Source organism: Sporobolomyces koalae (genome assembly GCF_050403365.1).
Source record: "Sporobolomyces koalae JCM15063 DNA, S_koalae_JCM15063T_v1_ctg41, whole genome shotgun sequence".
Classification (NCBI taxonomy): Eukaryota; Fungi; Basidiomycota; class Microbotryomycetes; order Sporidiobolales; family Sporidiobolaceae; genus Sporobolomyces; species Sporobolomyces koalae.
Genome location: NW_027481730.1, coordinates 109,083 through 123,882, shown reverse-complemented (window position 1 = coordinate 123,882; position 14,800 = coordinate 109,083). Strand labels below are relative to the sequence as shown.

At 55.1% G+C, this 14,800-nt stretch overlaps 7 protein-coding genes across 7 annotated transcripts; 3 read left to right on the top strand and 4 right to left on the bottom strand.

Moving 5' to 3' along the window:
• Positions 1-673: 673 nt before the first annotated feature.
• On the bottom strand, positions 674-2,912 carry JCM15063_001644 (uncharacterized protein; the record flags this gene model as incomplete). The annotated part of the gene is made up of 8 exons (XM_076680629.1): positions 674-1,219; positions 1,286-1,566; positions 1,650-1,768; positions 1,842-1,965; positions 2,040-2,182; positions 2,256-2,332; positions 2,402-2,478; positions 2,594-2,912. The coding sequence occupies 8 exons, from the start codon at positions 2,910-2,912 to the stop codon at positions 674-676; spliced, it is 1,686 nt and encodes a 561-aa protein (XP_076532279.1).
• A 239-nt stretch (positions 2,913-3,151) lies between these two features.
• Positions 3,152-5,440, bottom strand: JCM15063_001643 (WD40 repeat domain-containing protein; the record flags this gene model as incomplete). Its single annotated transcript, XM_076680628.1, has 9 exons — positions 3,152-3,295; positions 3,368-3,468; positions 3,535-3,811; positions 3,878-4,194; positions 4,265-4,367; positions 4,430-4,757; positions 4,829-5,067; positions 5,131-5,247; positions 5,309-5,440. 9 exons carry the CDS (start codon positions 5,438-5,440, stop codon positions 3,152-3,154), a joined length of 1,758 nt encoding a protein of 585 aa, XP_076532278.1.
• A 241-nt stretch (positions 5,441-5,681) lies between these two features.
• Positions 5,682-6,670, top strand: VPS29 (retromer subunit VPS29; the record flags this gene model as incomplete). Its single annotated transcript, XM_076680627.1, has 4 exons — positions 5,682-5,762; positions 5,821-5,937; positions 6,003-6,160; positions 6,226-6,670. 4 exons carry the CDS (start codon positions 5,682-5,684, stop codon positions 6,668-6,670), a joined length of 801 nt encoding a protein of 266 aa, XP_076532277.1.
• Positions 6,671-6,677: 7 nt separating this feature from the next.
• JCM15063_001641 (NKAP family protein) lies at positions 6,678-7,852 on the bottom strand (the record flags this gene model as incomplete). Its single annotated transcript, XM_076680626.1, has 5 exons — positions 6,678-6,728; positions 6,805-7,477; positions 7,536-7,601; positions 7,669-7,753; positions 7,837-7,852. 5 exons carry the CDS (start codon positions 7,850-7,852, stop codon positions 6,678-6,680), a joined length of 891 nt encoding a protein of 296 aa, XP_076532276.1.
• A 173-nt stretch (positions 7,853-8,025) lies between these two features.
• Positions 8,026-9,506, top strand: JCM15063_001640 (prohibitin family protein; the record flags this gene model as incomplete). The annotated part of the gene is made up of 8 exons (XM_076680625.1): positions 8,026-8,156; positions 8,209-8,288; positions 8,420-8,475; positions 8,544-8,621; positions 8,688-8,975; positions 9,057-9,120; positions 9,183-9,214; positions 9,282-9,506. The coding sequence occupies 8 exons, from the start codon at positions 8,026-8,028 to the stop codon at positions 9,504-9,506; spliced, it is 954 nt and encodes a 317-aa protein (XP_076532275.1).
• A 104-nt stretch (positions 9,507-9,610) lies between these two features.
• On the bottom strand, positions 9,611-10,187 carry JCM15063_001639 (uncharacterized protein; the record flags this gene model as incomplete). Its single annotated transcript, XM_076680624.1, has 3 exons — positions 9,611-9,788; positions 9,864-9,978; positions 10,049-10,187. The coding sequence occupies 3 exons, from the start codon at positions 10,185-10,187 to the stop codon at positions 9,611-9,613; spliced, it is 432 nt and encodes a 143-aa protein (XP_076532274.1).
• Positions 10,188-10,514: 327 nt separating this feature from the next.
• Positions 10,515-13,292, top strand: JCM15063_001638 (WD40 repeat domain-containing protein; the record flags this gene model as incomplete). The annotated part of the gene is made up of 5 exons (XM_076680623.1): positions 10,515-12,194; positions 12,260-12,710; positions 12,780-12,889; positions 12,964-13,080; positions 13,152-13,292. The coding sequence occupies 5 exons, from the start codon at positions 10,515-10,517 to the stop codon at positions 13,290-13,292; spliced, it is 2,499 nt and encodes an 832-aa protein (XP_076532273.1).
• Between the last annotated feature and the right edge of the window lie 1,508 nt (positions 13,293-14,800).

Genomic DNA, 14,800 nt, shown 5'->3' with positions numbered 1-14,800 from the left:
GCGTGCTCAAGCAGTACACTGGACTCTGCGGTTTCACAAGGTCGTGTTGACTGTTACCTTGTCGTCTCGAGCAGTGACACTCTCAGAGCAGCGGCTCGACCTTCAACACGCACTGGAAAAAGTCTTTTGCAGAGGTCCGTACTTTGAGGTTTGCCTGCTTGTTCTCCCAACCCGAGACAAACAAAGATACAGAGCTGACTCAGAACACTCTGCGAGATACTTGGCCAGGAAACACCTTGGCGGGACAAGTCGCGCTGAGAGCAAGGACCGAGGAGAGGGCTTAGTCGCGCGCGTGTTCGCTTGTGCGTTTGCGCTCGGAAAGCGCTCGAGTGCTTGTGCTTGTAGGCACTGAGACCGAACCTTAACCCCAACGGTATTTTGGCGGGGAAAAGGGAGTTAGGGTTAGGGTTAGGTCTACAAAGAGGAGAAGAAAGAAAAAGTCGCAGTAACAGTCTGACAGGAAAGCGCGCAAGGTTACCAACACTCCGATCCTGTACTTGCGAGCGAGAAATGCGTCAGCAGCGACTGTCTGCCGCAGAGAGCTTGCCTTACGCTAAGTACGCATGGGCTCGCCAAGACTCATAGCAATGCAATGTAAAAAGCGAATCACTGCTCTGAAAGCTACTGCAGCACAAGGATGCAAGGCCTTGATTGCCATCTGTTCTAAAGCATGCTAGTCCACTCGTCTGCGCTTGTCTCGATCTTCCCGGTTATCCCGATCCTTTCTTCGCTCGACACTCCTGCTCCGACTTCTGCGCCGGTCTCTCCGATCATACCCGTGCGAGTCTCTTTCACGATCCCGGTCTCGTGGTTCGTAATGCGCGTCTCGTCGTTCGTCCCTCGAGTCGTAATCACTTCTGCCTCTGCCCGTCCTCGTCGAAGAGCGGGGTGGCGATCTCGATCTTGACCGTGCTCGTTCCCTCGATCTCGATCTCGAACGTCTTCGCTCACTAGCCCGTCGGTAGTCGTCGTCTTGGTCCCTGCGTCCTCCTCCCGCTCCGCCTCTCCGATCGAACCCGATTCCACCGCGTTTGCCCGCCCTCGAGTCAGACCCAGGAGGGGCAAAACGATCTTCTCGGTCTCGGTCGCTCGTGCTTGTGCTTGGCCTCGGGCCCCATCCTCCATCGCGCGAGTTTGAAGTCGACGGCATCGCAGACGAGTTTGACCCAGAAGGTCCAGCGAGCGCCGGGTCGTTCAAGTTGGGACAATCTCGTTTCAACTGATCATTCGAGCACCCTGGTTCAGCTTACTCGATTGACAGAGTCGAGAAAAAGATGTATCTCACATGAGGCCCTCCGCAGTTGAAACAACCAGTCGAGTGTCCTCCTGATCCTCCCAGTCTCGAAGAGGATCCACCTCCGAATCCTCCATCTTTGCGGGACGTGTCCTGGTCAGCCAGATGCGTGTACTTGCTCTGACTCGCCTTGCCGAAATTCCGGCGTTGCAGAACCTCGGGCAAGGACGAGACGTCGACAGTCGAAATGGTCGGAGCCGTGTAGTCGTGCTTTTTGAGAATGTCGAGGTCTTGATGGAACGCTCCCTTGTGATGATACTTTTGCATGAATACTGAGAGAGTTTCCTTGCGAGGGTCAGTTTCGTGTTGTCGAGGCGCAAAAATGTACGCGGTCACGGCCGAAAGGGATACGTACCTTGACTGCCCTTCTTCTTGTCTTTGCGGGTCTTTTCGGCGCGCTCCGTGTCTTCCTTTAATCTGAGAGCTTCGGGCATGCTCCTCCTTGCTTCGACCTCTTCCTTGATCTTTTCGAGACTGTTTCGGTGGCAAATAGCAGACAAAGTTAGCCTTATCGGTAGATAGAATGAGGGAAGGAACTGTAACGAACGCGTATCGAGCTTCCTTGTCGCGTTTCAACCGAGTCAATTCGCGCAACTTCCATTCTTCGAATTCGGCTTCGGGGTCGAGTCCATCCGTGTCGTCGACATCGGGCTGAACGGCTTCCGTTTCCTCTGTAATTTCGAAAGGGCACGAAGTCAGTTGCACGGCGCTGATGAACGAGTGATCAGAATGTTCGAGGACGGACTCGTGGCGAGCTCGCGCACGATTGAATCGGCGACAAGGTTCTTGGATTGTTCTCGTTGCAGTTCGATCTCGGCGGCTCGTTTCGCCTCGACAACCTCGGGGTCAAGTTCCTTGTCCCGTGCGGCGATCGTGTCGCGATTTCGTCTAGAGAGGTGTGCCCAGAATCGAGGTCAGGGTTGCGGACAGGGGCAAGGCGGTCAAGGAAATGGAGGCTCACTTGGAGACAAACACGGGTTTATAAATCGGTTTGAGGGGTTCCTCTTCCTCTTCCGAGTCGGTCTCGTACTCGCTAGACTGTCAAAAGACGGATCGTAGAACACAAGGTCAGAGAAGCGAGGTCCGGTAGGGGGAAACGAGGGTTACCTCTTCTTCAGCTGGTACTGCCGATGCCGCCGACTTGTTCGGAGCTGACGTGGGCTGTTCGGCTTCACTGTCGGTTTCTGCGAAGAGAGGTAAGAGGGAATGTCAGGCTCCAGACAGGACAGGAAACACGAGAGATCAATCGTCTCGGGCGGCATTCATCAAGATCTCAAGCGACGGGGACGATGGACGTACCGTACTCGCTCTCGCTTCCGCTGGCGGCATTGGACTTGGCTCGAGTGCCTGTCGGATCGACGTTGACGTTGCGCAGGTTGACGCCAATCTTGCGGTCGCGAGAGGGTTCTGCGCGTCGAGTCGTGCTTGCGCTGACAAAGTCATGTACTGCCTCGTCGCCGTGATTGTCTGGGTCGTCGTTGTTTGCTCGCTCAGAGTCGTCGGCGTCGGGTCGCTCTGAATCCGAGTTCGAGTCCGAGTCCGACTCGACTGCGGCCGGACCTTGACCCTTGCGGTACCGTGCCGCAGGACGCAGTGGTTGCGTCAACTTCGGTGGCATGTTGGCGCGGTGAGTGAGCGTTAGAGATCAAACGCGCGCGCTCTCTCCCTCTTCTCTCTATACTCTCTTCTCTCGCTCGAATGATCGCGTATAGGTCGCTCAAAGATAACATATTCTCATTTCTCGTGGTGCTCGACGCGAATAAAGTCGAGCGACGAGGTTGACCCCCACTTGGTCCCTCATCGCATGGTCTCGATCGCGAATGAACCCGCAGGCTCGCTCGTTGCAGGGGGGTTCCTCTACTTTGGCCGTTCCTTGACCACGTCGTCATCACTGTCACTGCGGTAGTCAAACACTGGTTTCGGTTGCGTCTTGGTCCACGCTTTCGTAAACTCGTTCTCGCTCGGATCCGCCGTCGCGTACTTGAGCAACGCTTCTCGAGGCTGTGATCACGACCAGCCCACACAATCAGCGTTCTTGGTTCCTCTCGTTCAGCGAAAATCGCACAAACTCACATCTTGGTCTCGCATGTTGTTCTTGACCATGCCCTGCACAACGTGTTGCGTTGCACTCGCACCGACTCGTCCTCCTCTACCCGGTCCCGTAATCGGAGGAGCTGCATCACAGATATCATCACGCTCAGTTTCTCGTTTTCCGAGAAAACAAGGAAGAGTTGACGTACTGGGTTTGAGCGTCTTTTGAGGATCGTGGCGTTCGCGATCCCGCTTGCGTTTGCCGCCTCTTCCACCCGCACTTGTACCCGCGCGCAGGTCGTCCTTAAACATGGGCAGGCTGTGCGGTGCAATGATGGGCCGGTCGAGGTCGGACCCATTCTGTCCAAACGTCGATTCGACCGTCGCTGTGCGCGCGACCCGCGTGAGTCCCAATAGGGCACCTTTTTGTGACAACGTTGGCGAGTACAGGACGTGTACCTCGCCCGAAGATGTCGATGCGACAATCTAGTCGACCCGTGTCAGCGTTGTCTCTCCATCGCAACGCAATCGCAAGCAAGCCTGCCTACGCACCTGGTTGATCCGGTCGTGCCACAGGACCTTGACGACCGAAAAGTCACTGATATCAATCCGATCCTTGATCCGCAGTTCGTTCGTATCGGGAACGACCTCGATCACGATGACCTGTCCCTTGCGAGTTCCGAGTTTTCGTTCGAGTTCCTTTGCCTTGTCTTCCTCGGCGTTCCCGGGCAAGACTCCCGCTTTCGAGCCCGCCGTGCCCGTCAAGAGGTATCGACCATCTGGAGACCACACGAGGGACGTCTCGGCATTGAGACTCGCGAGTCCGTCAATCGTCGCGAGCGGTTTCTTGATCGCTTTCGGGTTCCACACTTTTTGCCAAACAACGAGTAGCTTTGAGTCGTGTCGTAACCCCAAAAAAACAAGTAAAGGAAAACTCACGCTTGACCGTACCATCTCCACCTCGAGTCGCGAGCAGTTTGCCATCTGGACTCCACGAGATGGCACTCGTGATGGTTCCCTTTTCGTGCGCCTTGTCGTTGACCTAAAGGGATCCTCCTGTCAGCGTATAGTCGCGGAGGAGAGACAAGAGACAGAGAAACTGACGAGATCAGGTCTCGTGAAATTGCTCGTCGCTTTCCACAGGTTCAAACTGCCGTCCTCGGCGGTTGCGGCCAACAGTTTGCCATCAGGTTTGCTCCACGCACACGCAGTCAATTTCGACTTGCCACCGCGTTCCTTGCTCTTGACGACGACGACCGACTTTGATTGACGTCGGTTCGACTTGTCCCAGATGCGCAAGGTCGAGTCGGACGAAGCGGTGAGGAACACTTCGGAGTTGGTCGGGTGCCACGCGATCGAACTGACGGCGGCGACGTGTCCCGAAGTGTGGCGCAAGTCGCGAATGTACATGTCTCCTTTGACAAACTCGCCACTGAATTCGAAATTTGCGTCAACACTGAAAACGAAACAGAGCCGGAGGGGCAGAGGAGGGGGAAGGCTCACATTTCGGCTCCATCTCGATCGTAGTGTTTGACTTGGTCGGATCCGTTCGCGACCAAGATCGAGTCGCCCGAGATGGAGAATGCGACATCGACGACTTGGTGACCGGCACGAGATTCGAACGAACGGAACGGTTTGAAATCGGACTTCATGCCTCCAAAATCCCACAGTTTGACATCGTAGTCGTAGCTGCCCGTCACGAGGCGTGCGCCCGAAGGATCCATCGACATGGCACTGACAGTCTAAAAGCGAGGTGAAAGGTGAGGACAAATTCGCCATGAATGATCGAAGGCATCGGCGGTTACTTTGACGTGATCTTTGAGGACCACCTCGTGCGTGATTGGGAGGTCTCCTAGGGAATCGTCGAGAGGTGCGGTCGGTTCGGTACGGTCATTGTCGAGCGTAGACTCCTCGTCTCGAGTCTAGGCGGCATCGTGAGTCGCTCAGCTCTTGTCGACTCAGGCAACAGACTGTAGGGCTCACCTCGACAGGAGGTGGAGGAGCGGTCGCACGCTTCGACTGCTGTACTTTGGATGAACTCGCCGCCGTGCCAAACTGTTTCTGCTCGGCTTGGGGTTTGCCAAACGCGAGGGGCAGTCCCGTCAATTCGTCCATCTTTCAAGGGATGTCGGAGGGTTGCGAGAGACAAGATGAGACTTTGAGGTCGAGGTTCCGACGCGTCGTCTTCAATCTATTACCACTGTGCCGAGCTACCGAACGGAATACCAACCCAGCTTCAACGGTATCTGTATACGATCAGCAAAGTAGCGCTCCTCGACTTGGCAGTCTTGCCATACATCGTCATCGTTATCGCGCGTGTTTGCCCCGGGTCTCCCCCACTCGTCCTCGTCCCGAAATGGTCCTCGTACTCGTGCTCGGCGACTTGCACATCCCGAATCGATCCCATGACTTGCCCGCTCGGTTCAAGAAACTCCTCGTTGCGTCGCTCTCCTCTCTCGTATCTCGCTCGAAGCTAATCGGGTCCGTTCTACCAGGTGCCGGGCAAGATTGGACAAATCCTGAGTACAGGCAACGTGACAGATCGAGAGACGTGGGAGTATCTAAAGAGTGTCGCTCCCGATTTGAGGGGAGTTCGTGGAGACTGGGACGAGGTGAGAGTGCTTCTCCTGACCGAATCACGAGAAGCTGTCCCTGATTTTATCCACCAAAACCCTAGACTCCAAGTTTGCCTCCTTCAATGATCGTTCAACATGGACCGCTCAAAATCGGAGTGATTCATGGTCACCAAGTCGTGCCGTTGGGAGACCCTGAAATGTTGGCTGCCACCGCTCGCAAGATGGATGTCGACGTGTTGATTTCAGGAGGGACTCACAAGTGAGTTTTTTGCATCTTATTTTTTCCCTTGTACATGAATTTAATTTTCGGGAAATCTGAACCAGGTTTGAAGCGTTTGAATCCGACAATCGATTCTTTTTGAACCCCGGTTCAGCCACGGGAGCATTCACTCCCTTGTGGACTTCGAGTCGTGCCCCTCGTCGTCCGAATTCGGTTTCGTCTTCCTCGCCGACCTCGCCTACAACCTCGACCGAACCTGCTCGCAACCTCGAACCCAGCTCTTCCTCTCCCTCCGAAGCAGGTACCGGAGCGACTCCAGCAGCAACTGCAGTCGATGGAAAATCACAGGCAGGACAAGCTCGAACCGGACCCGAGGAACGACCGGAACAAGAACAAGACGAAGGAGAAGAAGACGAAGAACATGGTCCGACTCCAAGTTTCGCATTGTTGGACATTCAGGGTCACGTCGTCGTGACGTACGTCTACACAGAGAAACACGGCGACGTATCGGTCGAAAAGATGGAGTTTCGCAAACACGTGCCACAGTGACTTTTGTCTATTTCTCGGACAATTTCTGATCGACCAATTCCCTGAACGATGCGACAATCTAGTCGTAGAATTTTCTCCGAAAGCATGAGTTTCTTCGTATCAAACCCGACAGAGAGCGAGAGAGGAAAACGTACTTCGTTCTCGCGTTTGACTTTTTCCTGAGCGGCGAGTTGCAAGATGCCTCGTTTCTCTTCGGCACTGATGACCTGGTTCTCCTTGCGCACACGGACCGCGTTCATCCTGCGATGTCTCGAGCCCGACATGACGTACCCCGCCTGTTCGAACCGTTCAATCTGTTCCGACTCCATGCCGATCTCTCCTCGACGTGGGATACGTTGGTCCGACGAGACGTACGCGGCCATGGCCGAACCTTCTCCCGGTCGCAACGCGCCTCCGTACGCGTTGCGGTTCCCTCCTTTCGTACCGGGACCTCCGAGGGGCATCGGTCCGACTTCGTCTTCGTCATTGTCGCCAAATTCGACCGCTGGCACTTTTTCGACCCATTCGTCGTCGTCTTCATGGTCATCAGCGGTGGCGGTCTTGGTCGTCGTTGTCGTCGTCCCAGTTTGCGTTCGAGGTTCCGGAGAGGTTCGACGTTTCGATCGACTGCTGTCGTGACGGCGTTTCTTTCGACGGTTGTCCGAGTCCGACTGCGAGTCGTCGTCGGAATCGGATTCGGAATCGGACGAGACGGAAGAGTGTCTCGACCGACGTTTCGACCTCGAAGACGACGATCGATGTTTCGACGACTTGTGTTTCGATCTCGAGGAAGAATGCTTCTTTTTATTCTTTTTGCGATCGTCCTCGCTGTGGAGAGAATGATACTGTCAGTGGTGAAAACAAAGGAAGCAGAAAAAGAATTCACGGTTCAGGAGTGCGAGGGGATGGGGGCCAGATCGAAATGCCCGACTGCTCTCGTTCTTTGCGTCGTCTGTCGAGAAATGGCACAAGTCAGAAAGCTGCGAGAGGGGTTGAAAGGGGGAGGGGAATAAATGTACGAGTCTAACCAATCGTCGCCTCCTCCTCCTGGACCTCCTCGCGAGTACCCGCCTCTTGGGGGGTATCCTCGAGACAGTTCGCGTTCTGGAGTCAGCCTGCGTGCGCCGTCACGAGGCTGACGGTCGTGGTTCGGGTCCCTGCGATAGTCACGGTCTGCGTAGCCGTACCCGCCACTGGGACCATGTGACCGTTCCGAGTGGTGCGGGGGACGGTCGTAGTGCTCGTATGAGGGAGAGGCACGTCGTTCGGAGCGCGATTCACGCGAAGGCGGCGAGTGCAAGTCGTGCGCGGTCGGCCTCGACGACGACGGCGCCGACGTTGCGGGTACTTGAGCGAGTCTCGACGGATGTACCTGCATGGGTGGATCGTCGACAGAGAAGCGAGAGAGAGCGTCGAACGGAGCGCGCGCAATCGATTCGATCCTCGCTCTCGACCTCTACCCTTCGCCCACTTGTGCTCTGTCCCTCGATGTGAGCCCAACGTCCTCGTGATTCGACGGGCGATCGAGCGAGGAGCTCACTGGTTGGTGGGGATCGCAGGTCGGCGATCAACGCACTCAGTCGCTTGGCTGTTCCCGCCTTCATCGGCCTGTCTGTCGCACAAGCGTCCCTCTACGATGGTCAGTCTCGCACTCACACTGTCGGAGCAAGGCAGCGAGCGCGCGATCGCGAGTGTTCCGGCCGCGTACTCGCTCCCTCCACATTCGCTGCCGATCGGCACCTTGTTCACCCACCTAGACCTCACTCACAGTGCCAGGAGGACACCGAGCAATCATCTTTGATCGATTCAAGGGAGTCATCGAAGACGTGCGTCATCTCCTGTCCGTCTAGTCGATTCTGCCTCTCACCTTGCGCGCTCGCCTCGAACCCAACAGCCCATCAAAGAAGGTACTCACTTTTTGATCCCCTGGCTGCAACGTCCCATCTTGATGGAAACTCGCATCAAGCCTCGCGTGAGCGACTTTTCTCTCTCTCTCTCTTCCCTCTGCATCGTCTGACTCTGCTTTGGATATATCCAGAACATTTCGACGACGACGGGCTCCAAGGATTTGCAAACCGTGTCGTTGACGTTGCGAGTCATGTTCCGTCCGGATCAACGTCACCTCGCAACGATCTACCGGTCGCTCGGTACGACGTACGATGAGCGCGTGTTGCCTTCGATCGGAAACGAAGTCTTGAAGGCGACCGTCGCCCAGTTCGACGCTGCCGAACTCATCACGCAACGTGAGGTCGTGTCGGCGCGCATTCGCGAAGACTTGTTGAAGCGTGCGGGCGAGTTCAACATTGTGCTCGAGGACGTGTCCCTCGTGAGCCTCTTTTCTCTCTCTCTCTTTCTCTCTCTGTCTTTTGGCCACACAGAGTTCTGATCTTGCAACTGCCCTGGATAGACGCACATGACGTTTGGAAAAGATTTCACTCAGGCAGTCGAACAGAAACAGATTGCTCAACAAGGTACGTAGATGTCCTTTCCATCTTGATCGAATTCGTCACTGAACATACTGTGATTCAAACAGAGGCTGAACGTGCCAAGTTCATCGTCGAACGCGTAAGTTTTCTAGTTCTTTCATTTCTCGCTCTCAACCCCACTCACCCCCTCACTGGTTCGAAATTAGTCTGAACAAGAACGTCAAGCTGCGGTCGTGCGAGCAGAAGGTGAAGCGGAAGCGGCGACGATCATTAGTCGTGCCTTGTCGAAAGCGGGTGATGGGTTGGTCCAGTTCCGACGAATCGAGGCATCGAAAGAGATTGCCGGCACGCTCGCACAGAATGGAAGGAACGTGACGTACTTGCCGGGAGGGGGCAACGTGTTGCTTCAAGTCCCGTCTGGTCAGCAATAAACCATGTCTGTTTTGTGAATGAAAACCACCTCTCTCTTGGTCTCTTTCTACTCGTCGAGAGGGAAAAGAGATACAGAATGGCTACAAAGGGAACAAGACATGATTTAATGATCACCCCTGGTCGTCGAGTACTTGTCTCGCAATTGTTCCATCCCTCCAACTCCCGTTTCCCATTCCGATTCAGTCGACGCGTTTGTCGCCGAGAGGTGTCGGTTCAATTGTTCGTTTGCTTGTTGGGCTTTCGTCAACTGCAACTTGAGACTCTCTTGCGTGAAAATGTATCTGAAATCACAAGATGGTACGATACCCTCAATGGATCGCTTCCTTAGTCTCTTTTGTTTCCAAGAAAGAGCTTACCCGACAATCACTCCAGACAAGAGTCCTGACAACAAGCCCACGTTTCTCGACATTTTGAACGCTTTCGTCGACATGAACCCACTGAGGAATCCTGCGCACGTTCCAGCTGCTACGCCTGTAGTTTTGATTCGTAGCCCGCACAGAGTCAGCAAGGACACGAGAATACAAGAGAGCAAAGGCTATACCATCGAGTTGAGCTCGTCGATTCGCATCACCAATCTCTTTGATCGAGAGGTTCGAAGAGCGTTCTGGCACAGGTGCTGGTAGTGGGAACGGGGTCGAGAACGACGAGGACGAAGACGACGGCAAAGTGGGGGAAGACATCGAGGTTTCGTTCGAAAGCCAAGGCGCAGTACGAGCGGGTTCCTGAGAGTGTATACGGATGGACAAGTGCAAGTCAGAGGAGGGTGGCAAGTCGGTCGAGAGGCGAGAACGAGCGACGATTCGCAAATGAGATCGCTTTCCGCTCACTTGACCCGACACCAACAACCACGTTCGACGAGGTAGTGGATTCTCAGCACTTGTCGAGTCGGAACGAATCGCGCAGGACTGGCTTCGGAACGCGCGAGACCTGATCTCGGTGCTTCCAAGATCGTCATCATTGTTTCGTCCTCTTATAGATCTCCATTCACACGTGCAAGACTCGCTTGAATGCCGACTTCGGACCGACGGAGCAGTCGCTTCATGTCGACGTTTGCACCTTCGACCTCGCGTCAAGATGCTGCTGCCGTCGACTCTGCCCCGTCCTCTTTCTCGTCGTCCTACCTACCCGACCCTGCAGCGCTGTTGAAAGACCTCGCCCCTTCTCTCCTCGCGTCTTCATCCCGCATCCTGCACCCCCACAACCTCACCGCGCACCAACAGTCCCTCTCGTCGTCTTCCTCTAACTCGTCCCACTCGCGCGGCGGCACCGACCTGTCGACCATCGAAACCCTCCGGCGCAAACTGAGTTTCCTGCGTACCGGACTCGAGTCGAATCCGGCGATGGGGTGGGGACCGTTGAGTCAAGAACTGTACATTCGTGACCGCGTCGATGACCTGTTGAGGTTGCCCGTACCTGCCGCACCCTTCTCGTTCACATCGACTTCTGCAACGACGACGAACAACTCGATCGGGTTGTTGGAAGCGCCTCGACCGAAATCGGATGCGACCGTTCCGTTGATCCAAGGGTTCCAAGCGACGATTCCGACCGCGAACCGAGCGAAAGCGGAACGTCGTCAACGTCGTGCCGCGGTCAGTGAACGTAGGTTGGGCCTCTCGAACGGGACGAAATTGGGGCTCAAACAACGTGGCGAACGGGCTCGAGGGATGCTTCTCGATCAAGTGCCCGAACACGACGACTCGACCACGACGCAACCACCGCAGTCAAAGTTGATCTCGAACGGCGATCCTGAGGTCGAGATGCCAACTCGGATCGACCTCGAACGAGATTTGCAAGCGATCGCGCAAGACATGAACCACGTCGCGGTCAAACGCGCGTTGGTCAACTCGCAGATTCGAGATGTCGAAGACAAGATCAGACAGTTGGAAACCGTTCGAGACGGGTTCCGTAAAAACTTGTTGAACCTGAGAGAGGACGAACTCGAACTCGAAGACGAGATGCAAGGGATCGAAGCGGCCCTGTCGAGGTTGCCGCTGATCCCGACCGACCTCAGTTCGCCCCGATCTACCGCTTCGGCTTCGACGACGACCATCATTCCCAACGGAACAACGACGTCGACCAGTTCGACTCTTTTGAGCGCGCCCTCGTCTCGCCGACGCAAGGGGCCTGCGTTCTTGCCTTCCGAGCACGACGACTTGCCGACTTCGGTCGCATTCATGACTTTGCACGGACACCTGTCGCCAATCACTTCGCTCGATTTCTCGTCACCGTACCAGACCCTCGTGACGAGTTCGCTCGATTCGAGCGTGCGCATGTGGGACTTGACGACGGGCGAACCCACCGGGTTCTTGAAAGGTCACGACGGGATTGTCAAAGTGTTGCAAGTCGAGGAATCGGGAGTCTGTGTCACGGGTGGCAAAGATGGCAGGTTGAAAGTGTGGAACCTCGAACGAGCAAAGGAAGAGTTTGTCGCCCATTCGTCCAACCTCGGCGATTCCTTGTCGTCGGCATCAGTCCCCGCTGCGGTCGAGGAGGACGTGTTTGGTTCGAAACCGATCGAAGAGGATGGGTTGTTGAGGGAGGAAGGGTACACTTCGAGTAGTAGTATTCGTCAAGGAGGACTAGCAGCGGGAGATGCGAAATCCGACGAACCGAAAGGAGCGTGCATGCGTACGATGGAAGGGCACACTAAATCAGTAACAAGCTTGTACTTTGATGGACCTACTCTCGTGCGTCTCTTGTCATCGCTTCGCTTCGGTTTTTGTACTGACCATTGGAATGACGCCGTTTCTAGTTGACGGGCTCCTCGGACTCAACTCTGCGACAATGGGATCTCAACACAGGGCAGTGTATCCTGACCATGGACATTTTGTGGGCGCTCTCGAACCCGAATCCTGCTTCATCGACTCATTACCCCGCCTCGTCGTACTCGAACTCGACCGTGGACCCGTTCGCACAATCGTTCTCGACCTCGTCGGGTTACTCTTCTTCTCCTTCGTCGCATCCATATCACGGTGCTTCTTCTCCACCTACAACTCCACGCAAGACCTTTTCGAGTTTGAGAAGACAGTCGAGTCTGTTCGATTCGAGTCCGGGCGCGATGAACGTCAACAGTGCGCTCATGGATCGAACGTACTATGCGGATGGCAGTTGGGAACCGTATGAGGATTTTGTCGGAGGTATTCAGTTCTGGGGATACGCACTCGCGAGTGGAACCCGCGATGGTTGTGTGCGCATGTGGGACAGTGAGGCATGAACCTCTTTTCACCATTCGTTCTCGACTGACATTCTGTCTGGTTTACCTCTCTATCAAGTGCGAACGGGTCAAGCTCACCGCACTCTGGTCGGACATACCGGACCCGTCACATCAGTACAGTTTGACGAGTACCATCTCGTTTCTGGTTCTCTTGACAAATCTATTCGCGTACGTTGTCCTTTCATCTTTTTCGATTTCAACCCTTTGCCACGGAGCTCTGACGACCTCTTGTACTGGTTCAGATCTGGGATCTGCGAACGGGTTCAATCTCGGACACGATCAAGTACGATTATCCGATCACAGCACTCCAGTTTGACAATCGCAAGATTGTCTCTGCCGCCGGTGAGAATGGAGTCAAGGTGAGTTTCTGCTTACACTCTACCGTGATGAAAGCAACCTCTGACGTGAGGAGCGTTTTTGCGATTAAAAGGTTTACAATCGTACAACTCTCGAACACTCGACTCTGTCGATCAATGGACACACGGCACCGGTCGAGAAGCTCCGATTCATGGACAAATACCTTGCGACGGGTTCGAGGGATTGCACGGTCAAGATCTGGGCGTTGCCTTGAGTCGAAACAAGTTGCAAGCAGGGGTTTGGACGGAGTGTATAGAGCTAGGCGGGTGGGAGTATGTGAGCTTCAACCCCGTCAAAATTATGATGCAATCGCAGCTGCGTCATCAGATGGGTGTCGACGGAGAACATAGAGAGAGCTCGAGAGATCGTTCGCGAAACAAGCAATTGTACGCCAAGGCTCTCGAATCTCTCGGCTCGAAAGGCGCATCAAGAGCATTCTCGCATGAATGCTTGATCGGATCAAAGCAAATTGCGAGGTCCACGGACTCGTCGAGCGAGGGGTTTGCGTCAAGCGCTCTTGAGCTTGAAAGCGCAGCGAGAGATGCGAGAAACACGGCATTGATCGGGTCGCCGGCTTTTCCAAAGCATTCAAGGTTTGAGGAGGTCGCACATTTATCACAGAACCCGTGAGTACAGTAGAGGATCGACTGCTCGCGCAACGAGAAATCCGCTGCCACTGACGACGGGCGACGGGGGATCGATGCCCGTGCACCGCCTCATTCTTCGGGTGTTCTGAAATTTCGGATTCGAAGCGGGCTGCTCGCCGAGTCCGATTCGCGGTCACCATGTCGTCCGCGTGCTCGTTTCGTCCGACTCGTCCGCGCTCGTGACGAGGCGGTGTCCGTGTTTATGTCACTGATTCAATGGCCAGCGCTGTACCGCCTCGTTGCCTGTCACTAGTCTAGACTCGCCGCTGCGAAAGCTTCGACGGGAGATGCGGAGGAGAAGCGCAACTGAGGGTGCACTTCCGAGATGGATGTCTGACCTGCCTGCCGTTGCAACGGCTTTTTTGTTTTTTCTTTTCAATTCTGACTTTGTCGTCCCGAAACTCAACATCTGGCACTAGCGCGAGAAGTACAGCTACGAAGCGCGCTCAAGCCCGATCGCTTGTCGCTCCAGGTCTCGTCTGGCCTCGCAAGCGGCAAGAACCAGGAAGAGAGAAAGCTCGGATTTACGTCATGGCTGCTCGAAAGGGGACCCCCTTGTGATCGGTACAAGCGAGCTGCATGTAGATCATTGCGGTGAAAGAGTGGGAAAGAGTGGACAGACGGAATGTACGTCAAGTCAAGCGTGGTGGATGGAGAAAGAGGCAACGACGGGACGGGAATGATCGAGACGAGCGCAGGAAGAGAAGCAAAAACAGAGTTGTCTCGCGAGTTTTTCGTTTTGAAATCCCTCGATCGCACAAGGACGGCCTTCGCTGTTGGCCGTGTTCGGCACGAGGGCAAACGAGCGAGGCTCAAACTCATGGACGGGACAACTTCCCATTTCTTGTGGCCGCGGGAGTCGCAAGGACCCTCATTGCAATACTGTTGGCACGCAGCTTCGAAAAGGGTGCAGGACCCCCTTCGATCGTGTATGCAACTTGCAACTGTATCGAGCGCTAGTGCAGGCTCGGGACTTTGACCTCGTGAGTCGGGAGTGGCTAGACCGCGGTTCACCGCGCAGTTTCGAGAAGCGCGGTAGAGAAGGTCCCGAAGAGAGATTTTCGGCAAGGAACCG